Genomic DNA, 25,193 nt, shown 5'->3' with positions numbered 1-25,193 from the left:
GCCTGCTGGTTAAGTGGGTAATTATCGCGCTCCAGTCGGATTGAGCCGGTGCAGGTTTATATCCAAGGGATGGTTGGGGTTTATTGCTCATGTAATGCCACTCAGCGATGAGTGAGGCTGGTCACTCTCATCTTAAATGTCGGGACCAACTGCCTAGCCCCGGGCTCCTACACTCCTCATGGGGCAATATAGGATTGGATGATGGATGAATGGAATAAAGTGTGCGTGTGAATATGTAGATACGTAGATATAGATATAAATGTGTGTGTGTGTGTGTGTGTGTGTGTGTGTGTGTGTGTGTGTGATCACATTCCCCTTCCTCCCGTCACCTCAACACAGGCCCCCACCATGTAGCTGCTCCGCTCGCTCAGCAGGAACGCCACCACTTCAGCCACTTCTGTGTTTGGGAAGAAAAATGTATAATTAATAAGAAAGAGAAACAGTAGACTTTATTTTCAATACTGAACAAGTTTCAGGTCGTTAAGTATGTCCATTACCAATGACTGAAAATAGGGCTCTGGATGTAAATTGGTGGTTGCGTGTCGTGTTCATGGTAATAATTGTGTGCTTTTCTTCTTACCTACACTTGTATGTGCTTATGGATGTCCCATGCCACAGCATATTACCCGCACATGGTGAGTTAACCCTAGATAGGTAATGTGGGGTATCAGAAACCCCAGTCCCCGAAATTTAATTTTTAAGCATATGAGCATAAGGTCTACAGATCTGTCCGTGTCATTACCCTCCTGCCTAGTCAAGCTCTTCATGGGGATGATGGGGTCATAGTTGTACCTGGCTCTGATTTTGCTCTATACAATAGAGCCATTGGGGTATGTCATACCCCAGGTTACCTATAATGTAACCTCAGTTGAGCCCTCTTGTGATTATTTAATTTTAATTTGCTGTCTTTCTCCTTTGTATACAGAAGGTCCCAACATCAGTCTACCACAAGCCATCCAAGGAATCACGATATTACTTTTCAGTTTTGCAAAATTTAATTTTAAACTTTGTGTACCTAAAATTTCACCATTTTCTGAAAACTTTAAAAAAATATTTTTTTCTTTCATTTAAACTTTGTTTTTTCTGTCCCTATTCAAAGATATGGGTTGAATTTGTGTACTGAAGCATTTTGAAATATCTCAAACGGAAGTATTTTTGTTTTATTTTTTTCCTTGGGGTACGTCATACCCCACTTTACCTAATATAGTAACAAAAAAAAAAAAAAAAGTTTACCTACCCAGGGTTAAGCACCTTCAACTGCAAATTACTTTCTTACCAACTATTTCTTCCCCTGTCCTACTTCATCCCACAGAGTTGGTGGTTAGCACCAACATCTGGTTCTTTCCTTCTCAGTCACACAGGCTGTGGCCAGAAAATTAGAATATGTTAAGTTCGATAACAATGGAGCCATGTGATTGAATCCATGATTTATCAGCCTTGCAGTGTGATTCTCCTCGTTTACTTTTCTTTTTTTTTTCCACAGACCTACCTCCCAAATGTCTCTGATCATACAATCAGCCCTCATCTTCACCCTCTCATCTATTATATACCAGTAGTATCATTTTTAACCTCACTGTAGCCTTAAACTTACGTTATGTAGCCCTTGGTTTGTACAAAAAAAGTATATTGCAGTTTCCATAAATGAACAGTGGAATGGTTTTATAACAGAACTACAGTTTCAGGTAATCGATCTTACTATAGCCTTATAATTCACAGGTTATAAGTCAAAAGCCACTACAGGAACGTGCATATTATTAGACTTTTTACAAGTAAAAATAAAGAAGCCATGGTTCTTTCTTCTCCCCGTACACACACTGGCGCCCAAATCCACTGAATATCCCTGTGTCACTCATTTACTGAGTCACTGTACTCTTTTGAAGGAAGAACTTTTGCAAGTTGCACCCATAGAATAATATGAATGTCACGTATGGGGGGTGCTGAAGGGTGGGAGTGTTAGTGGTATCCGGGGTATATTTGAGGTGCGGGTGTTTTGCGTCTTGGGTGTGTCTGGACTGTATCTGAGGGGTTTGTCCACACAAAATATGTGTTGGAATATGTCGGGTTGCTGGATAAGGTCTAGGTGGGTGCAATTAGGAAATGTCTGCTGAGATGAGGGCGCCTGACAGCATCAAGCTGGTAGTTAAAAATTCAGTAACTGCTTTCTAATTCCACTGATGACAACACTTTTCCTTTTGTAATCATGTTCTGTTGTGTGTCAGTAGATGCATCAAAAAGTGCCATTTATGACAGAACCATTAACCACAAAGTATCCAGAAACCAGTCATGTTACAACAGTAAGAAAAGAAACTCAACCCTTCAACTTCGTTTATTTATTTATTTATTTTTTTGCTAGAAGTCTTACATACGGGGTTTTTGAGATATATAAAGAGAATTGTTTTGATAAAATATTCCATAACTAAAAATAGACCATAATTTCCTGAGTAAAATGATGTCTAACATAATGTACAAAAAATGATAAGAATTATAATTACCTGTGTGGTGAGCTGTCAAAACCTGTGGTGTTGGAGCTCCTCTGCCAGACATATGCCATTCGGTATAATGACAAACTCAATTTTTTTTTTATAATAGCATTTTCATTTTCACTCTCACTTTCATCTGATAACATAATCTGTCATCAGACATCACTTCCTTCAGATCCAAGTAAGTACCGCACGCCTCGACATTCTCCTCGTACTTGACGAAAATAACTGACAGTACAGTAGTCCTCCCATGATGGCCACACCTCAGTCGTGCCACATCCTGATACTGAACCACTACTGGGCCCCCAGTACTGGTGCGCAAATATAAAATGTCCAGAATACGTACAAATGCCACCCGATGGCTACAGACACTTGACGTGCCACCTGACGTGAAAGCATTAAAAAAAATGTGGGCTTTCATTCTCCAGTGTGTTCTGTCTAATAATTCCCACTATAATTAACCTGACATACACAGCCCTCTTGTGGAATATTGTATTATATAACGGGGGCAAAACTTGTTCATGCATAGGAGCCTATATGCATTTTTTGCCATTAAGTCAGACTTTTCCCGGCAAATATCGACCTGCAGATGATTTCTCTTTCCAGTCGACCTCCAAATGGCTGAATATAGCTTAAGAAAAGCGCTTTTGTTGGAGGGCTTTCGGAAGGCTAAATTCCGTAACCCGTCCATTTCAAAATCTCTCTCATGATTCATTTTAAAAGTATCTGAAGATACAAAGTATAAGATACAGGATAACGTTTCTGCTGTGAAAGCGTAAACTTCGACAGTTCGACCCCTCTGTTGCTGAATTCACCATCCAGATGCTTTTATCCAAATTAGGAAAGGCCTCTCATATTTAGGGGTTGAGAAATACTGTATGAGTATCTACTGTAGTTGACATAGTTCAGTATGTCCCTTGGGGAGGGTATAGAAACAAGCAGTCGCACCGAGGGTGTAAATACCGATTGTTAGAACCATCCTTGGTTGAGTTCAGGATCATGCTTCAACTCCGTTGAACCCCTGAAGCCTCCTACTCCATCTTTATTCACCTTCAGATGATTCTATACAGCTAGGTATATCACTCACATATTAAAGAAATTAATGAAGGTTGAGTCTAGCCCCTTCATTCAAAATACTCCTCTTAATATGCATAAAATCATCTAACAAGCGGTGCCAGGCTCAACAAACCTCGCCTGACAGCAGTTATTCTGTTGCTGCTAAATACTGACTCATTTCTGCTGTTTAGTGTCAGTGCACAGTTAAAGTCTAAGATAATGGAAGAAATGTTTTCGAGTTACTCTCTCTGAAAATCCGTGATCTTGCATTTGACCTATTAAGGTCACTCAAGGTCAAAGATCATGCTACCAAATGAAAGCCCTTATGAGACATCCCATATATTAGTAATAGTACAATCTCTATCTTCAATGAGTTTTGAGTTATATCTCCCAGATTATCCGTGACCTTAAGTTTGACCTTTCATGATCACTTACAGTCAAAGGTCAAGATAACAATTAGAAACCCATATGGGGTTTCCTATATGCTGATAATGGTAAATATCTATTTTCAATCAGTTTCGAGTTATAGCCCCCAGAATGTCCGTGACCTTGAGTATGACCTTTCAGGGTCATTCAAGGTCAAAGGTTTTCGTGCCAAATGAACGCCATTATTACGAGTTCCTGCATGTTCATAATAGTAAATAGCTCTGTCTTCAGCTGTTTTAAGGTTATAGCCCTCTGAAAACCCATGACCTTGGTTTTGACCTTTCAGGGTCACTCATTTACCTGCTAAATTTAATCACGTTCTTTGGCGACCAGTGCCCACAGATCCTCAGAGATTCATATAATTTCATTCAACCGATTTTCCCTAATGTTGCTGTGGTTGTACTGCTCTAAATTGGCGGCTAGGGTGGGACGTGAACCTCTGTACTGTACAGTGGTGCCACGTTTTCCATACCAGAGATGCCTCTCTCTCTCTCTCCCTCTCTCTCTCTCTCTCTCTCTCTCCTGGGAGGAGATGTGCGTCACCCTATGGAATTTTGTTTCTTTTATGATTGATTTATAAATTTATGCTTCCATTTCTTTATTTTTTTTATTATATCTAAAATATTTATAAATATTTTTTATTGTTTTACAAATGGCGTCAAATGACCTCGCTGTTGCGGCGCCATGATTTGTTTTCATTGAATCACACTCTGCCTCCTTCCTTCCGTCCCTTCCTCCGCCTCTCCCTCAGCTTGACAATGCATTCAAGACTGTCCCTGGCCTGTCTCCCCCCCCCTTCTCTGTCTGTCTCTGTCTGTCTGTCTGTCTGTCTCATCTATGGTATTTTAGGATATTTCTCTTTTACATTATATTGTACATATTGTAAATTTGACTGGATTTCCACACCACCCAGGAGGTAAAAGTCTTGGGGCGTTTTTTTTAAGAGGTGTCCGGGTCAGACTGGGTCTGTGTGAGTGTTGCCACTCACGAGGGTTTAAAGTATTGTTTATTCTACCAAGAAATTGGCATACTTTTACTTACATTTCTACACATTATCTTATAATCATATTTGTGACATTATTATCCACCCCAGAAATACGGTAAGAGCCAATAAAAGTCTATGTATCAATATATTGCTAGATGCCTTAATCCCTTAAGGGGAGGCCACAAACAAATCGTCTCCATGTCGCCCTGTCCCCCGCCACTTCACTGCCCTGCTTCCAGCTCACACACCCCTCTCTCATATACCTCTCCACGCCATCCCTACATCTCGTCCTTTCCTCCCCCTCCCTCTACCCCCTTCCACCTCACTCACATACACTCTCCTCGTCAGTCTCTCGCTCTCCACCCTCTCCACATGTCCAAACCACCTCAGTGTGTTTCTCCTAATGTTTCCTATCACATCCACATTCACACCAGAACGCTCCTTCACTTCCTCACTTGTCAGTCTTTCTCCATGTAACTCCACATGCTCCTCTCAAATTACTCATAGCCACTGCTCTCACTCTTGACTTATGTCCCTCTAACAAGGTCCAATCTTCACTTCCTTACGTTAGAGTTGGTATCACAATACAGTCATGTAGTAGCTTTTTCACTTCCATGCTCACTTCCCTGTTTCTTATCACTACTATCAAGGAACCAGCAACTTTTCTTCCCTGTTGCACCCTTTCAAGCACTTCCCCCTACAAACTTCCATCCCTACTCTTCACACTACCCAAGTACTTAAACACACTCACATTCTCCATTTCCTCCTCATCCAACCTCACCGTACATTCACTGACTTCATTTCTCTCGATGACCAAACTTTACCCTTCCCTACATTCACCTTTAGATTCCGTTTCTTACACAGACTCCCAGACTCATTCACCAAGTCTTGCAGCTCCCCTTCGTCTTCACTTAACAACACAGTATTATCTGCAAACAACAGTACATGGAGTTTCCAAACACTGCCCTCTCTCATTAGGGCCACTCTAACATCCACTGCCGTACCTTGCATTTGTTTTATAACCCCATCCATACACAGACTGAACAACCATGGAGACATGACACATCCTTGTTTCAATCCAACCTTCAAATAGAAAAATTCACGGAGTTCACTATTCACATGCACTGCAGCCTTAGCATCCTCGTACATACTCTTCACGGCCTTCAACAACTTCCCATCTACCCCATATATTCTTAATACTTTCCACAATCCTTGTCTATCCACCCTGTCATATGCTTTCTCCAAATCCATGAAAGCCGCATACAACTTCTTTGACTTCTGTAGAAACTTTTCCACTAAAGATCTAAGAATCAATATCTGATCTACACAACCTCTTCCCTTCCTAAAACCTTTCTGTTGTTCTCCAACTAATTCCTCTGTTATTTCCCTAACTCTGTCAATAAGTATCCTACCATATACTTTTCCAATTACACTAAGAAGACAAGTGCCCATATAATTACCACACACTTCTTTTTCCTCTTTTTCTTTGTACAGGGGAATAATTATATCTGACTTCCAATCCTCCGGAACTCTACCTTCCTCCCAGACCAATCTACACATCTTTCACATCCATTCTACTACTAACTCTCCCCAGTGCTTCAGCATTTCACCACACACTCCATCAATTCGTGGGGCTTTCCCCATTTTAACTTTCTTCTTCGCTTCCACAACTTCCTACTGATTTCTTCCTCTCTTCTCACACCCCTCCTTCTCCCAGCCATTCCCAGCCACTTATACTTGCATTACTTTCATTCTCTATCTTCAACAGTTCCTTGAAGTGTTCCATCCATCTGCTCACTTTTTCTCCCTTCTCCACTAGTCATCTGCCATTCTTATCTTTCACTCCCCAGCTAACTTCTTTGGCACCCTGTCTAACTTTCTTTACCTCTTTCCAGAACATTTTCTTACATTCCCTCCACTTTACACTCAAGTTCCTTCCAAATTCCTCATCCACTCTCTTCCTACCCTCTCTTACTAATCTTTTCACCTCTTTGTTCCTTTCTACATATAACTCTCTCTTCCGTCTCTCAACTTCTTCCACGCCCTGTTTGTGATCCACTCTCTATATGCTTTCTTCTTTTGTGCCACAGCCTCTCTCACCTCTTCAGTCCACCATGCTGTTTGCTGCACCCCCTTTCGTCTTCTCTTCACCCAACGCACCACCTCACATGCTGCACATATTTCTGCTGTGAATATCTTGCACACACCTTCCATGTCCCCCATCTGCTCCAGTCTTTATTTACCCAATCACACCTTCACTTCCCTCTTATATTCTGCCCTTCTTACATCCTCTTGTAACCTTTCCACCCTCCTTGTATGAACTACTTCCTCCTGTACTTCCCTTCTTCTATTTCTCCATTTCGTTTGGACTTTTATTCTGACCACTACCAAGTGGTGGTCCGAAAGTCCACTCCCCCAACCTCTATATACCCTTGCATCCATTATACACTTTCTCATCCTTTCATCCACACACACATAATCAATCATTGCCTTCCATTCATTCAGTTCACCACCCATCCTTCTCATCACTCGTCATGTATACCCGTGGATCATTTTGTGCCTGAAGAGGGTATTAGCTATCACCAACTCCCTCCCGGCACAAGTGTCCACTAAAGCACTGCCATTCTCATCTATCTCTGCAGGCACACCCCACTCACCAACTACTCCATCCACCTTCCTATTCTCTTTCTTTCCCTTCATATCTTCAATCAAAAACACGCTCATTCCTTTCAAACTTTTCCATGCAAGCTTCCACATTTGTTCAGAACTCTAGTCTCACTCTGCTTGCACGATCTTGCGTTGATGCATACACACGCACACAATCGCCCACATTTGTAGTCCAACTTTCAATCTAACCCACACAATCCTTGAGTCATCTGATTCATACTCTCTTATATTCTCCTTCCATCTGTTACTCACAACAATACACACTCCTTCTTTTGCCATCTCATTCTCACCTATTCCTGCGCATATACCCCATCCATACTCCCATTCTCTCACATTGTCACCTCACCATTTACTTTCAGTTAATCCACATACATCCACTTTCGCACCCTGAAGCACCTGGACAATCTCTTTTTCTTTCACCTCAACATTTGCACCCCTCACATTGCAGGTAGCTGTCCGTACCATGTCCTTTGTTCGGTCCTTAGTCGTCACCTTGTGGTCAGTTCTGGTCCGAGTCTCCTTATCCGCTATTTTAGTTAGTTGTTTTCCGGGGAGGGACACTCCCTCCGCCAACCCACTTGTTGTCACGTAGGGAACACACGTTGTTTGGTTACAAGTTTTCACCTAGCATTGCAAATGGTTTCCTGGTTTACAGGAAATCATTTGGCTTGCCACTCAGTGCAGAGCTGGTACCCTAAAAACAGAGTACCTCTACACTAAGTGGGTGGATAATGGGTGCCCGCACCTACCTAACTGTAACATATTCAGTTGAATAGTGAAATGTTTTATTTTGCTATGCCAGAATTTGTTAAACTCTTGAACTCTGGATCATTACGTAGTGCTGATACAATCTAGTTTAACATGATTGTGCTAAGAGTATTATTATTGGGAGAGGAAAAATACCTGAAAGTGACACGGGGTTCATTGCTAACACCAGCTTCCAGAAACATCGAGTGGACGTCAAATGACATTGCAGAATTTCACCGCTCTCAGATAAATGTGCCAGGTCTGGTCTGTCATGCCTGCTACATAAATTAGTGTGCAACAGTGTTCCTACATGCTTCAAAAGGAATTTGCTGTATCTCCGTGGCTGTATTGTCTGCATGAATTCCGTTTGGTCTACTCCTTGTATCAACAGGCCTGTTGTTAAACTCCCTACTCCCATTTGTACCCAACTTCCCTCCCTTGGCTCAGTGGTCTACATATTTTTAATGAGTCTTTTAAGATTCATTTGCCACCATATTTCGTCTAATCCCAAAATCATTACCAGAGGCCAGTGGGAGTCAGTGCTTTGTTAGCATGTTGTTGCTCGTTTTACTAAACTTCTCAGTTGCAGCCAGTGGCTCCGTGGAGCGACAAGATTCAAGAAGATTCTCAACTAGAGCTAGTAACAAGTTGCATGTTCGGGAAATCTCAACGGTGCTGAGCTAGTTATACACACTGACAATTGTAAGGTGTATGGCGATTTTCCTGTTCTATTGGTGGATGCTGATTCCTCCCTCTGATCTCCTTCAAATTCTCCTTCATTGTCGTCTAGTGTTGATGATTACCTGGAGTAATGTAAGTCATTTTTATGTATCTGCATTGTACTATGTATTATTTAGTTGTACCTTCTGCAGGAAATCATAGTAACTACACTTCTCCCCTACCTTGGGCTTCTGGTGTCGGCCCAGACTTTCCCTGTTCCTAGTGTGGTGCTTCCTGGTGTTCTTGTGGTTCCCCAGGGCTCCATTCTGATTGTGGAGGATATAGTAAATGTCAGATACGACACTGGCTCCATGGGTTAGCTGTCAGCGCAGATCCCTATCCTGGCTCAACATCTGCATGGCTTGAAAGGCTTCTCATAGTCTTGGAGTCCACAAACGCCAGTACCGTGAACCCGGCATTGGACACATCTCTTCATCTTGCAGTCGAGAGGATGGACATGCTTCGTGACTGGATTCTTGCCCTGTCTGACCAGTTCCCTAGCAACTTAGCTGGCACTGGTCACAAATCTGCATCCTTCCGTCAACGTCATGGCTTATTCGATTTTGGTAGACTGGTCTTCAACAAGCTCTTTGGCACCACTCAGATGTCAGATGTGTCTGCGCTAGGAAAAAGATTGAATGTTATAGCTCAGGTAGCTGAATCACAGAATAGGCTAGTCACATAGGAGCATGCTGAGTTTGTGACCTTTTGGAACCACCTTAGCACACTTGTTAAACATACCAGTGTACTAATAACACTTTTCCATAGACTAGGACCTCAAGTTACCACATTCGAGAACATGTTCCTCCTCACTCAGTACATTGCACAGTTAGATTCTGACTTTTTTTTACTTCTAAAGTGGTTTTCCACAATAATCACCTCCCTTGTCAATGCTGGGCTGGACCGTGTCAATGCTGAATTGATCCAAACAGTTAATTTGCAGTCGGCTTTGTGAATGGGAATTTCAGTTTGATCCCACTCTTTGAGGGTAACCACTTAGAATTTATTACCCCTTGTGGGAAGCAACCTTCACTGACTCACAAATATTGGCTCACATTCCCTTGAAATCTGATGTAACTTAATCGGCATACAGTGTCACTCACCTCCCAATATGTGTCAGTGATTCATTACATACTCTTGTCTTGCAGTCAGACATGTTTCTTGTAGTGAAAGGTTATATGTCAGTGGCTCTCACTTGCCAGACTGTAATGACCTCCTGTAAATCCAGTTATCTGCACATTCACGTTTGTTCTGCTTTCTTGTTTGCTCCATTACCACCAAAGTCAACACCATGTGAACTAGCCATCGTGCAGGATAACTCAGAATTAATCCATAAATTCTGCCAGTTTGAACCTGATAACTATGAGTGGCTGGTCTATCATGTGCACATTGGTGGTGATCAGTTCTTCTGTTTCAGAGAACCTGTGAGAGTTACACTCTTGTGTTCTCGCCGTAGTAACGATGTTATCGTGAAGGTTACTATGTTGCCCCTGGCTCATGCGAAGTTCGTTCATCAGCGATCTCAACCCTTGCAAACAGGCAACGCCTTGATTTACAGGCAATTCTACCTAGTTCTTTGGTACCACTGTCTGTGTTTTTGACGTTCATCCTGAAAACCTGACTGTTGTGTATGAGCGATTGAAGGTGTTGTCCTGCTTTAATGATAATGATGTTCTTCTCTCCTCTGTCCCTTCTTCCATATACCCTCATGTGTTGTACCCCACGATTTCTATCCCTGTCATAACATTGTCAGTTATTGCCTGTGTCTTTTGCTGGTTTCTTAAACGTCTAGAGGATCGCCTTCATGACATACGTGAGGCATCCAGACTAGAAGTTGTTCCACCAACCCCTGCGTCATGACAGAATGGCTAGATTGTAGGAGTATATTATATCTTTAGTACTCTGATAAGTTTTGTCGACCTGAGGACAGTCCTAATTTAACGTGGCCGAGCAATGTATCAGTGTCATTAATATCACCATAGGGTATCCACATATTTGTTTTTTTAATTTGCTCTTGAATATCTGTACTCACCTATGAATATTAAAAATATTTGCAATATGTTATTGCATTACAGTATACAGTATACTGTAATTTTGCATTATACACTAACTTGGATTTTAAGTGTAGAATATTATTGTATCTACTATAGTACATTGTTATGTTATCTAATATCTATCATTAGACATGGAATCACGTAGCACCACATTGTTACTGCATCTCATGGCACATCTGCATAGAAGCTTGGAACCTTCCATTGCACCGACAGCTCCTCTCCCACGCCCTGCTGTGACCGTTGAATCAGCTTTGGATCTAGCTAGGGAGTGAGGGTAGGAATGCATACCGCTCTGGTACTCATAAACTTTCTTTTTTTTTAATGCTAGGAAGAAGGAACCAAAGACCATGAGCCCGCGCTACCTGTTCCTTCCAAGGGAAAAACAAAATACAAGAGAGAGCCAAATTCAAGATCCGATCATTTCGAGATCCCTGGACACACTGCGTATGAAAGACTGGAGATCTTACCTAGCAGGAAATACATACAGAGGGAGACATTTCCAAAGCTGATCTGTTGCATAAATGAAAGACTGGGAGTAACGGTTAACTCTTGCATTAGAGAGTTGGACAGAAAAGGGATGAGAGTTTGCTGCTAAACGGGTGCTACGCACCCGTCGTACAAGTGGAGGAATGCAAGCAGACAGTTCAGAGGAGCAGTGACCACTGAAGTAGCGACAGAAAAGAGATAAAGATGCAACAGTGTAGCGAAGAGACAGAGGTTGAAGGGAGTCAGTAAGAGGACGAAAGTTAATGAGATGAAAGCCTTTGACTCCACCCTATTGAGAAGAGCTGCATATGGGGAGCCTCCCCACATGTGAGAGTTGTACTCTACACATGGGCGGATAAAACCCGTGTATAGAGTCAACAGTAGTGCAGGGGTAAAGAAGAAGCGGAGTCGGCTTAGCACACCTAATCTCTTGGAAGCAGATTTTACAAGAGATGTAATATGATCTTTCCAAGATAAGTCCCGAGTGAATTAAACCCCAAGCATGTTCAAGGATGATGCAGGATTAAACTGAATATTATTAAACATTAGTGTGTACACCTGTGGAAGATTTTATCGGGTTGACAAGTGTAAGAACTGAGTCTTTGATGCATTAAAAACAACAAGACTATTTTTACACCAGTCAGAGATACGAGCCGAGTCAGACGTTAGGTGTGCCATAGCCTCATCCCTTGTTTGTTGAAGTAACAGCTGAGACGGACGCTGTGGGAACCGAATGGAAAGGTGAAGGGTGGAGTCATCAGCGTATGAGTGGATAGGGTTAGATGTACAGCTTAGAAGGTAATTGATGAATAAAAGGAAGAGAGATGGTGATAGGAAAGAGCCCTGAGGAACTACACTGTTGATAGATCTAGGAGAAGAACGATGGCCGTCTACAACAGCGGCTATGGAACGACCAGAAAGGAAGCTAGAGATGAAGACACAGATAGAAGGATCGATCCCGTAAGATGGCAGTTCGGAAATTAAAGATTTATGCCAGACTCGATCGAAAGCCTTTGAGTTGTCAAGTGCAATGGCAAAGCTTTCACCAAAGTCCTGAAAGGAGGATGACCAGGAGTCTGAAAGGTAGGTGAGAAGATCGCCAGTGGAGCGTCCCTGACGCAACCCATACTGACGACCAGAAAGAAGGTCGTGATAGGAAAGATGCTTTAAAATTTTCCTATTAAGAACTGACTCAAAAACTTTTGAGATACAGGATGTTAAAGCAATTGGATGATAGTTTGAGGGCTGGGAATGGTCACCCTTCTTTGGGACTGGCTGAATGAGAGCAAACTTCCAGCAAGAAGGAAAGGTACAAGTTTATAGACAATGGCGAAGGAGTTTACCTAGGGAGGGTGTAAGCACAGCAGCACAGTTCTTGAGGACAACAGGAGGGACTCCATCAGGCCCATATGCCAGTAAATATTGAGGCCTATGATGGCAGAAAATACATCAGCTGAAGAAATTTTAATGTCAGCCATGAAGAAGTCAGAAGGGGGATGTGATGGAGGAACAACACTGGAATCGTCTAAGGTGAAATTGGAGGAGAAAGTCTGAGTGAAGAGATCTGCTTTATCAGTAGAAGAAATAGCTACAGACCCATCAAAGTAGAAAAGGGGAGGGAAGGATGATGAGGTAAAGTTGTTAAAAAGGTTTTTGGCAAGGTGCCAGAAGGAGTGGGAAGAATTCGAATTGGAAAGTTGAGAGCATTTAGTGCGGATGAAATTATTTTTAGCAGAATGAAGAACACACTTAGCACGATTCCGGGCAGAAACGTAAAAAAGATGTGATTCAGGGGTGTGTTGGCTCCGGTACCTTTTGTAGGCCCTCTCCTTGTTGTGGACACCATTAGAACAAGCGTGATTAAACCAAGGCTTTCTTGCATTAGTCAAAGGACATGAGAAAGGAATGTATGCTTCCATGCCTGAGAGAATAACCTCAAAGTATACTGCCTGAGGGCATCCCAATCCGCGGCTTCAAAGTGCCACAGACAACGTTTCTTTGGAGGGTCCACAGGCAGTACCTGAGCGATAGGACAGGTTAAGGTAATAAGGTTGTGATTGGAGGAGCCCAACGTAGAGAAAAGATTAACAGCGTAAGCCGAGGGATTAGTTGTAGGGAAGAGGTCAAATATGTTGGAGCTCTCTCCAAGGCGGTCAGGGATCAGGGTAAGGTGCTGTACAAGCTGCTCTAGGTCATTATGGATAGAAAAGATGTAGGCTTGTTCACCAGGTGGATCAGTGAAAGGAGGGGAAAGCCAAAGGTGGTGGTGAACATTGAAATCTCATAGAATGGAGATTTCGGAGAAAGGAGAAATGGATAGAATGTGTTTCATCGTAGAAGTAAGATAGTCAAAGAATTTTTGATAATCAGTAGAATTAGGGGATAAGTAAACAGTGCAGATATAGTTAGTCAGAGAATGACAGGAAAGCCGAAGCCAGAGTGTAGAGAATTCAGAAGAATCGAGTTCAGGAACACGAAAGTAAGATAAGTCGTTGCGTATATATATATATATATATATATATATCATCAGCAGCAGCCGTTTGAGTATCCACTGCAGGACCTGCCTATCCCGACCGAAGTCGGGACGATACTGCCAATGTATCTCTACCAAGTGGCTTAGACTGTCTAGCAGAGATTGTATGTAGGGTGAGAAGTGCTTGTTAGTGTAATTGTCGTGTTGGAGTGGCTTTGGATGTGTGTGTAGTCTGTGAACCAAGTGTAATCAGCCCGCGCAAGTCAATTGGGTGCAAGCATACTTTATAGTAAGCGACACTGGTTCAACCACAGCATCCCTGGTGTCCGCCAATGTAGTATGAGGCCTGGTGAACACTCCCAAAGTTTATTACCCTGGCGGGGCGCAAACCCTGGCTCACCCGTCTACGAAAAGCACACTCTATCACTGTACCACAGAGGCTATATATATATATATATATATATATATATATATATATATATGTATATACACAACAGCCACCTTTGGCTTTGAAATGAGTATAGAGAAAGTAGGAGGATACAGAAAAGGGTTTGCTGTCAGTTGCCTCAGACAGCTGAGTCTCAGTTAGGAAAAGAAGATGAGGTTTACAGGAGGAGAGGTGTTGCTCAACAGAGCGAAAGTTAGAGCAAAGGCCGCAAATGTTGAAGAAATGAAGAAGTGAGTCAGACAGTGGTTCCAGGCAGCTCAAGTCATCACCGGGAGTGGGGCGGAAGGTGGGGGCATGTATGGTCCGCCCCCCCCCCGGGGACTCCGAGGCTGTGTGATGAAAGGCCATAATTTGTCACTGAATTTTGGATAAGGAAGTGTAGTGTGTACTGTGCATGTAGTTTGGTGTTGATAGAGAAACTTGTATTGGAGAACATGCTGACCTACTCTCTGTTACAGAGACACTGAAAAAGTTCAGCAAAGGGGGATGGTCAGGAACTAGTCCTGCGGGCTGATGAAACGGAAGCTCCAGCTCTCCTTGTCATCAGCTTTCCATTCACCTTGGGAGTACTGCCCTGCTCGACTGGTGTATTGTGTAACCTAACTCTTGTACATAACTGTATTATAATCAGTTGAATAGTGAAATGTTTAATTGACTATGCCAGACTTTGTTTAACCCCGGAAAACTGGATCATTACACAGTGCTGATACAGTCTAGTTAAACGTGATTGTGCTAAGAGTAATATTACTGGGAGAGGGAAGATGCCCGCAAGTGACACGGAGTGATTGCTAACGCCAGACACCAGCAACACTGAGTGGACATCAAAGGGCATCGCAGAATTTCATCACTCACAACTAAATGTTCCAGGTCTGTCGTGCCTGGATTAGGGGTGTCCGCCATAGTAACCACTCCTCCCTCACGGGGAAGTGGGAAGAAGAGAAAAAATGATCAAGGGACAAAATTCCCAGGAAAAGGCAACTAAAACTGATGGGTGAGGGGGTCGCTCCAGAGGTGCCTATGGAAAGGCAATCTCATGCAATAGATACAAACACGTATTTTACCTCTAGACTGGGAAGGGGGGAACCTAAGTATTAGCAAACCTAACTTGACACCACCCTAATGGTGAACCCTGTCGGTGGAGCAGTCCTGCAGCTAGGGGAGAGCAAAACAAGCATGCTCGTACCCACCACAACCATGCACCAAAGGCCTTCTACACAGGACGTGATAGAGCCGAGACATTTATACCCCTGGCAATTCCCTCCCCCTCTCGTGTTGCAGCCTAATTGGCTACCCGTAGGAAATTTCTGTTATTCTACCTCATCCCTGATTGTGACGTTAGTGGTATTTGTGTTGTATATCTTCATAGGCAGAAAAATCCATCCCTATTGTTAGTTTCAGTTTTTACGCACATGTGAGCTACTTCCAACATTTTTTCTCATTTGTTTATTCAGATCTTTCTCAATGTCAGCAGCTGCTTCCCACTTGGGCAAATGATTGAGCTGATGTATGTGCAGCACAAGGGAATTATAATACTCTGCGACAGTGCACTTTTGTGTGTGTGTGTGTGTGTGTGTGTGTGTGTGTTTGTTCTGCTATCTTTGTATTCACTCTTCGTCCTGTTTACCCTCTGTACCTGTACTTTTTTGAGCATCCACTGCACGGTATGCTGTATACTACACTGTTCTGATTTTTACTTCCTTTTACTCTTATTTTTAATATATCTCCTGTTTTACATTCTGAGGATGCAGCGATCCTATGACCTACTATCTGTTGATAGCCGAAGCTTTGGCTGAGTTAGGGACAGATGCATATTTATATTATGTATTGTCATCGTTTAAGTGATCTGTGGCATTATTTCTTTTCATTTCGGTCATATCAGTGGCCTTCCTTTTTAGTTTTAGTTACATGCCTGCCATATAGCATAGCTTCATGTAGTTTTCTATTTTGTATTAAAAAGCTACGCTATGTGGAAGATATGTTATAACTAAAAAGGAAGTGCAGTTGCTAGTCCCGATTTACTTGTATAAAAGATAACTACATATGTTTACTTCACTTACTTCAAGCAAGGAAGATATATCACTCGCAGTTCTTGTGCAGCTGTATTCTTATGAACCAGTATGCGCAAAAATGCAAAAGAGTGAGAGGATTAAAGCCTCCTGTTCCACGACACACATATTAATATCTCAGTGTGCTATGGCCGTGTACAAACTGGTGATACTAGTCACTGTATCACAGCCCTTCTGTTCTGTCTTAAGGGGATTGTTGTATTTATGGGATAGAAGATGCCTAGAAATATTTCATGCACAGTTCCTACGTTTGTGTCCCTCCACAATGGTTAGGTTCTACATTTGTGTCATTCCAGAATGGTCATGATATTTATCTTGGTTTGGTTACTTTTTTTTTTCTCCTATATGAGGTAGTTAAAATTTAAAGAAGTGTCGCTGGCACCACACGTAACTGCTATTTGGGGTGAAATTGTTAGTGTTACAGAAGAAAATTGCTACAGCATGATTAAATGAATAACAACACCAAATTTTCAACAATTTGGGTGGAGTTAGAAGTAAAAAAAAAAAAAATACCCCACGTCATGTTTCAGTGCAGAAAACTGAGTTAGTGACAGTTTATCTGTATAGTCTACTGTGCAGAAGGCATGAAATGAGATCCAGAGATGCACTACATCCTCTGGAAGTCAGTGATGAATATTTCTTACCATACTATTAATTTCCACGTCATTACAGTCTTTATTTCCGTGCGGTAGTGGAACCAAATAATGCATGTCACTCAGGGCGAGAAATGGTGGCCAATACTCATTCTGTTACTAGTTAATCCGCATTTTTCGTACTTTCAACAGTGTGATTAGGAATTCAACAGTGGTCCTATGATACAATAATTGTTTTGTACACCTTATTGATGGGGCATGTGGAAGAGGAGTGTGGTGTGAGACATGTGGGTGGTGGTGTAAGAAAAGGTAGTGAATGGTCATGCGAGGAAGTAAGTATGGCTGTGGCTGAGAAGAGACGTGCACATGATGTGTGGCTGCAGAGGAAGGATGAGGTGTCATATGAGAGGTATAAGGACAAGAGGAATAGGGCGAGAAGGGCTGTGCGTGATGCTAAAGTGGCAGCAGATGAGAGGTGGGGTAGGCAGTTGACTGAGAAGTTTCAACAGAATAAGAAATTTTTTTGGAAGGAGGTGAAAAGGGTGCGAAAGGGAGAATCTGGGAAGGAAAAGCGAGTAAAAGCAGAGGATGGAAGGATGTTTATTGAGATGGATGCAGTAAGGAAGAGATGGGCAGAGTATTTTGAAAGATTGTTAAATGAGGAGGAGGAAAGGGTGGCTAAGATTGTGGCGGATGGAAGGGTGCAATGAATAAATGTGTTGGGAGAGTTGAATGATTCTTTGATCATGAAGGAGGAAGTGCAGGAGGCAGTAAAGGAGATGAAAAAAGGGAAAGCTGCAGGTATGGATGGGTGTGCTGTGGAATGCCTGAAGGGTGGTGGAGTGACTATTGTTGACTGGTTAGTAAGATTGTTGAATGTGTGCTTTGTGAAAGGTATGGTGCCAATTGACTGGGCAAGTGCTTGTGTGGTCCCGTTGTATAAAGGCAAGGGTGATAAGTATGAATGTACTAGCTTTAGGGGTATAAGTCTGTTGAATGTTGTAGGTAAGGTATATGGTAGTGTTCATTAAGAGAGTTAGAGATGGTACAGAGGGAGTGACTGGTGATGAGCAGTGTGGCTTTAGGAGAGGAGGGGGTTGGGGTTTTTTTCAAGAATACTCCCCCAGTATCCCTGCTTGTAGTAAAAGGCGACTAAAAGGGTTGGCGGAGGGTTAGTGCCCCTCCCCGGAAAACAACTAACTAAAAAAAACAAACAATAAGCCTCGGACAAGGACTGACCAAACGATGACGACCCAGGACCGCACAAAGGACTTGGTAATGGGTACTTGGAATGTAAGAGGAGCGAATGATGAGGTGAAAGAGAGAGAGAGATTGTCCAGGTGCTTGAGGGTGCGAAAGTGGATGTATGTGGAATAACTGAAACAAAATGGAGAGGAGAAAGTGTGAGAGAATGGGAGTATGGATGGGGTACTGTATATGTGCAGGAGTAGGTGAGAATGAGAGGGCGATGGAAGGAGTATGTATAGTTGTGAGTAAAAGATGGAAGAAGAGCATAAGACAGTATGGATCAGTTGGGTCAAGGATTGTGTGGGTAAAGTTGAAAGTTGGAATACAAATGTGGGCGATTGTGTGTGTGTATGCGCCAACGCAAGATCGTGCTAGAAGAGTGAGAGAAGAGTTCTGGACAAATGTAGAAGTGTGCATGGAAAAGTTTGGAAGGAATGAGAGAGTGTTTTTGATTGGTGATATGAATGGTAAAGTTGGGAATGCGAAGGTGGATGGAATAGTTGGTGAGTGGGGTGTGCCTGCTGAGATAGATGAGAATGGGAGTGCGTTAGTGGACATTTGTGCTGGGAGGGGGTTGGTGGTAGCCAATACCCTCTTCAGGCATAAAATGATCCACAGGTATACATGGCGAGTGATGAGAAGGGTGGGTGGTGAACTGAATGAAAGGAAGGCAATGATTGATTATGTGTGTGTGGATCAAAGGATGCGAAGATGTGTAATGGATGCAAGTGTTTATAGAGGTTGGGGGAGTGGACTTTCTGACCACTACTTGGTGGTGGCCAGAATCAAGGTCCAATTAGAATGGAGAAATAGAAGAAGGGAAAGACGAGAGGAAGGAGTAGTTGCAAGGAGAGTGGAAAGGTTACAAGAGGATGAGAAAAAGGCAGAGTATAAGAGAGAAGTGGAGGAACGATTGGGCAAATATGAATTGGAGCAGATGGGAGACGTGGAAGGTGTGTGTAGCATATTTACAGAAGAAATATGTGCAGCATGTGATGTGGTGTGTGGAAGGAAGAGAAGACGGAGGGGGGTGCAAGGAACAGCGTGGTGGACTGAAGAGGTGAAACAGGTTGTGGCACAAAAGAAGAAAGCATACAATGAATGGATAAGAAATAGGGGCGTGGAATAAGTTGAGAGGCGGAAGAGAGAGTTATATGTAGAAAGAAAGAGAGAGGTGAAAAGATTAGTAAGGGAGAGTAAGAAGAGAGTGGATGAGGAATTTGGAAGGAATTTGAGTGTAAAGTGGAGGGACTGTAAGAAAATGTTCTGAAAAGAGGTGAAAAAAGTAAGACATGGTGGAAGTGAAGTTAGCAGGGGAGTGAAAGATAAAAATGGTAGATTACTAGTGGAGAATGGAGAAAAAGTGAGCAGATGGAGAGAACACTTTAAGGAATTGTTGAAAGTAGAGGATGGAAGTAATGCGAATATAAGTGGCTGGGGAATGGCTGAGAGAAGGAGGGAGGTGAGAAGACAGGAAGAAATCAGTAGGATAGAAGTTGTGGAAGCAATGAAGAAAGTTAAATCTGGGAAAGCCCAAGGAATTCATGGAGTGTGTGGTGAAATGCTGAAGCATGGGGGAGAGATAGTAGTAGAATGGATGTGGAAGATGTGCAGATTAGCCTGGGAGGAAGGTAGAGTCCCGGAGGATTGGAAGTCAGGTAAAATTATTCCTTTGTACAAAGGAAAAGGGGAAAAAGAAGTGTGTGGTAATCATAGGGGCATTTGTCTTCTTAGTATAATAGGAAAAGTGTATGGTAGGATACTTATTGACAGAGTTAGAGAAAGAACAGAGAAATTAGTTGGAGAAGAACAGGGAGGCTTTAGGAAGGGAAGAGGTTGTGTAGATCAGATATTCATTCTTAGATCTTTAGTGGAAAAGTTTCTAGAGAAGGGAAAGAAGTTGTATGCGGCTTTCATGGATTTGGAGAAAGCATATGACAGGGTGGATAGACAAGGATTGTGGAAAGTGTTAAGAATATATGGAGTAGATGGGAAGTTGTTGAATGCTGTGAAGAGTATCTACGATGGTGCGAAGGCTGCAGTGCGTGTGGATGGTGAACTAAGTGAATTTTTCTCTTTGAAGGTTGGGTTGAAACAGGGATGTGTCATGTCTCCATGGTTGTTCAATCTGTACATGGATGGGGTAATAAAAGAGGTACAAGGTAGGGTAGTGGATGTTGGAGTGGCCCTGGTGAGAGAGGATAGTGTTTGGAAACTCCCTGTACTGTTGTTTGCAGATGATACTGTGTTGCTGAGTGAAGACGGAGGGGAGCTGTAAGGCTTGGTGGATGAGTTTGGGAGAGTGTGTAAGAAACGGAATCTGAAGGTGAATGTAGGGAAGAGTAAAGTGATGGTCTTTGAGAGAGGTGAAGTCAGTGAATGTACAGCAAGGTTGGATGGTGAGGAATTGGAAAATGTGAGTACGTTTAAGTACTTGGGTAATGTGATGAGTAAGGATGGAGGTTTGGAGGGTGAAGTGCTTGAAAGGGTACAGCAGGGAAGAAAGGTTGCTGGTTCTTTGAAAGCAGTGATAAGAAACAGGGAAGTGAGCATGGAAGTGAAAAAGTTACTACATGACAGTATTGTGATACCAACTCTAACGTACGGAAGTGAAGCTTGGACGTTGTTGGAAGGACACAAGTCAAGAGTGAGAGCAGTGGAAATGAGTTAAGAGGAGCCTGTGGAGTCACATGACGAATGAGGATATAAAGGAACGTTGTGGTGTTGATGTGGATGTGATAGGCAGCGTTATGAGGAACACACTGAGGTGGTTTGGCCATGTGGAGAGGATGGAGGGTGAAACACGGACGAAGAGAGTGTATGTGAGTGAGGTGGAGGGGGGAAGAGGGAGGGGGAGGCCGAGGATGAGATGGAGGGATGGGATGGAGAGGTATATGAGAGAGGGGGGTGTGAGTTGGGAGCAGGGCAGTGAAATGGCGGGGGACAGGGCGACTTGGAGGCGATTTGTTTGTGGCCACCCCAAACGGGATTGTGGCGTCTGGCAATAGATAGATAGATAGATATGACAGAGTTGATAGAGAGGCCTTGTGGACTGTTTTAGGATTGTATGGTCTTGATGGTAGATTACTAAAAGGGGTGAAAAGTTTTTATGTAAATAATAGAGCGTGTGTAAGAGTGGGAAATATTGTGAGTGATTGGTTTCCTGTGAGAGTGGGGCTGCGGCAGGGATATGTGATGTCGCCTTGGGTGTTTAATATTTATATGGATGGTGTTTTAAGGGAGGTGAATGCAAGAGTTTTAGGTGGAGGTCTGAGTATGGTGAATGTTGATGGTAGAGAATGGAATCTGAAGCAGATGCTGTTTGCTGATGATACTGCACTGGTGGCTGATTCAGAGGAGAGATTGAGACAGTTGGTTGAGGAGTTTGGAAGGGTGTGTAAAAGGAGAAAATTGAAAGGAAATGAGAATAAGAGTAATGTGATGAAGTGTACGAGGTTGGTAGATGGTAGGAGGATGAATATAGTTTTGAATGGTGATTTGCTTGAGGAGGTAGAATGTTTTAAGTATTTAGGGTCACATGTTGCTGTGGATGGAAGAATAGATGCTGAAGTGAAGTTTAGAATGAATGAAGTAGGTAAGGTGCTGGGAGGAATGGAAAAAGTGTTTAGATGCCGTTTGCTTAGAATGGATGTAAAGAGAAGGCTGTATGAGGGTATTGTGGTACCGACTGCGTTATATGGGGCTGAAACATGGAATATGGGTGTAGCAGAGAGGAAAAGTTTGAATGTAATGGAGATGAGATATGTGAAGAGTATGTGCGGAGTGACATGTATGGATCGAGAGAGAAATGATGAAGTGCGAAGGAGAACTGGAGTTATTCGGGAGATGGCTTTAAATTAGGTACAATCATCTCCTTTACTTATTTTTATATATACATTTATACACTTATTATCTTTCATTTATTACAGCTCATTCACTCATCTATTCCGTTTGGACAGAAATAAAAGACATATTTCATAACACTATACCCTAGCAACATGAGTTCATATTAGCTGAGTGATATAACCGGGATATTTTCGCCTCCACTCGTGTTAGTAACAGATGATACACACTTAGCGGCCACTGCAGATCCACAATTAGAACCACAGGACAACACACCCACACAAACTAAAGACAAAGAGACAAACACATCATTTCTAGATGATAATGATGGTTCTTGGGAAACTCCCTCTGATGTAGCAAGTGAGAACTTTGTCTCAGACTTGCATGTCTATGAAAATTTACTTAACAGAGTTCATCGCTCAGGTAAAATCTATTCCACTATTCCCTCACACAGAGATAAACAAATCCAAGTTAGCCTACCAAAGCAACCATCCAAAATGAACACCGATAGGCATTGCCACAAATCAAACATCCCCACCTCATGTTTACGTTTATCATGAGGATAAAACCGCTCCAAATTTCTCAGGCACAGAAAAAGATCGCATTGATGTGATTTCACTGAACAATCAGTGTGAACAGATCTTCGTAAAAAGACACATAACGGATGAACAAGAAAAAATTGCAATATTTTCCTCATGGATTAATCAGGAAAAATCCCAGCAGGTGATTTGCTTAAGTCAGATAAGCTTCTTAAGGCTAAGACATATGATGAGTTTAAAACAGGATCCTTAAAGAAATTTTCTGGAGGTATAAACTTTTTGAGGTATAATCCCAGAATTCCCAATGTCACTAACCGACGAAAAACTGCCACTCTTCACCAGATTATTTAATTTTCGACATCAAAGTTGGTCAACTAAACCCCGTTCATTTTGTGTGCCCTCTGTGTCACTAAAAGGGAGAAATTATAACAACATTATTTTACTCACTGCTACGGGGAAGAGAGGCTGTAATATAGTCAAATAGAATGGAAAATTGGTGGGCTGAGTCTGCTATCTCGGTTTTGGGACAGTTACTATTTTTTCCTTCCTTAAATATCGATGAGCTTTATTTAACATCCATTTCATGTATTTGTCCATCAAAACAAAAATAGAGTTCTGAGAAACATGTAACGATTATTCGTTAAGAATTTTTAGCTCGACACGATTGAAGATCGTACATTATGATCACAAACAATAACAAACTCACGTGTGTCTGCTGTCCTGGTGAACCTGCTGTAGAAAGATCATGGAAAACCGTTGCATAGAAAAATGGACAGTGCCTAGATTGAAGTTTTTCCTGAAGTCTAAAGGCGTGTTGTGTTGACTTTTTGTACGGTATTTTGAAGCCCTCAGCATCGTCGGATTTCGGCCGGCGGTCTCGTCTCTGCACGTTTTCGGCATTAAACATTGTACAATTTTCATATGAAAAACTGTGCAGATTTTCTTCCTCATTTTAGGGATGAAGCATTGTTCTTTTAGAAAACTAAATTATATGGGCTTCAAACAAAAGGTGCAGCTAGAGACTTGTAAATATGTGATGAATGCTCACACCTGGTGTGCTTTCACGGCTTCTATTGTAACGTTTTCCTGCATTTATCGCATTAAAGCATATCTTGGAAATTCGTATAACAACTAAAAAATAATATCATGAAGAGCTTACGTACGATATATCAATAACTATCACGGGAGAGAATTTTAAAGATATTCGACTTCTGTGGACTCTGCATGAGTAGCCCGACTTCCATATTGAACTAGCTGGCGATCAGTGGCAACTCTTGAGTCAGTGACGGTGGGAATTACATAAGATTGTGGATCTTATAAGGGAGCACGGGGGTGGCCGATGGTGTAACAGTAGCACACTCTCCTCGCAAGCGAGAGTTCCAGGGTTCGATTCCCGGGTCGAACACGAGACCTTTAGGCACGGTCTCCTTTGCCCTAGTCTGTTCGTACCTAGAACTAAAGATAGGTACCCGGATGTAAAATCGACGGTTGCGTGTCGTATTTCGGGGAAATGTTTGGGAGCTTACTTTCCTTGTCTGTTCACCATTCATGTATGTTTGTGTAGTCCCCTGCCCAGTGCAACTGCCCAAATAACTTCCCACGCATGTTGGGTTAAGCCCCGACGCCTATTCCTTCAACTAAAATTCACTTCCTCACCAAATGATTCTTCCCCTGTCCCCCTCCTTCTTTCTGACATGGTGGTGGTAATCCCAGCATTTTTGGAGCTTACTTTCCTTGTCTGTTCACCACCAGGGAGCACACTACAAATCATGTGCTCAGTGAAATAACAGCAGATGTCTCTACCATTAAAGGAACATTATTATAGTCGGCCTTGCGCCCGTAAGCGCCTGTGGTGTGGCTCGCACCTGTTTACAATGGTGCCACGTTTCCTCAACTTGCGATGTGAAACGGAAGCTATTTATGTACAAGGCATCACAAATTCGATAAATTCAGATGAATAAAACTTACACTTGTGTATTTTGATGGATGAATCAACAGTAATCTTATTATGCATAAAATATTTATACAGTAACACAGAAACATGGCAGACATATTGTACAGTGTTGCTAAAAGATATTGTAGTCACTTTTAATGGTTTTTAGCGTAGTTTTAGGGTGGGTAATAATATCACAGTTATGGATATAAGATAATGAGCCTGAAAAAAGAAGAAATATGCCAATATCCAAAGTAAAAGAAATAATTCATGTAATTCTTGTGAGTGGCAATACTTACACACCCAGGAGAGAGAGAGAGAGAGAGAGAGAGAGAGAGAGGTCTGTCACTGCCTTCTTTGTATTCATTTGTTCCTTTGTACATACTGCACACACTGATATACATTGTTCCTATTGATGCACATATATCT

General features: G+C 42.3%; 1 protein-coding gene across 1 annotated transcript in view; it reads right to left on the bottom strand.

Moving 5' to 3' along the window:
- Positions 1 to 305: 305 nt before the first annotated feature.
- Positions 306 to 25,193, bottom strand: part of LOC145394473 ((3R)-3-hydroxyacyl-CoA dehydrogenase-like) — a 97,767-nt gene continuing 72,879 nt past the window's right edge. Inside the window, exon 6 of the mRNA XM_080268327.1 lies at positions 306 to 397. Coding sequence (XP_080124453.1) covers positions 306 to 397 — 92 coding nt within the window. The remainder of the gene's footprint in view (positions 398 to 25,193) is intronic.

Source organism: Coenobita brevimanus, chromosome 27 (genome assembly GCF_032717465.1).
Source record: "Coenobita brevimanus isolate Jiangsu-jjx chromosome 27, ASM3271746v2, whole genome shotgun sequence".
Lineage (NCBI taxonomy): Eukaryota > Metazoa > Arthropoda > Malacostraca > Decapoda > Coenobitidae > Coenobita > Coenobita brevimanus.
This window is presented reverse-complemented; position numbering and strand designations above follow the sequence as displayed.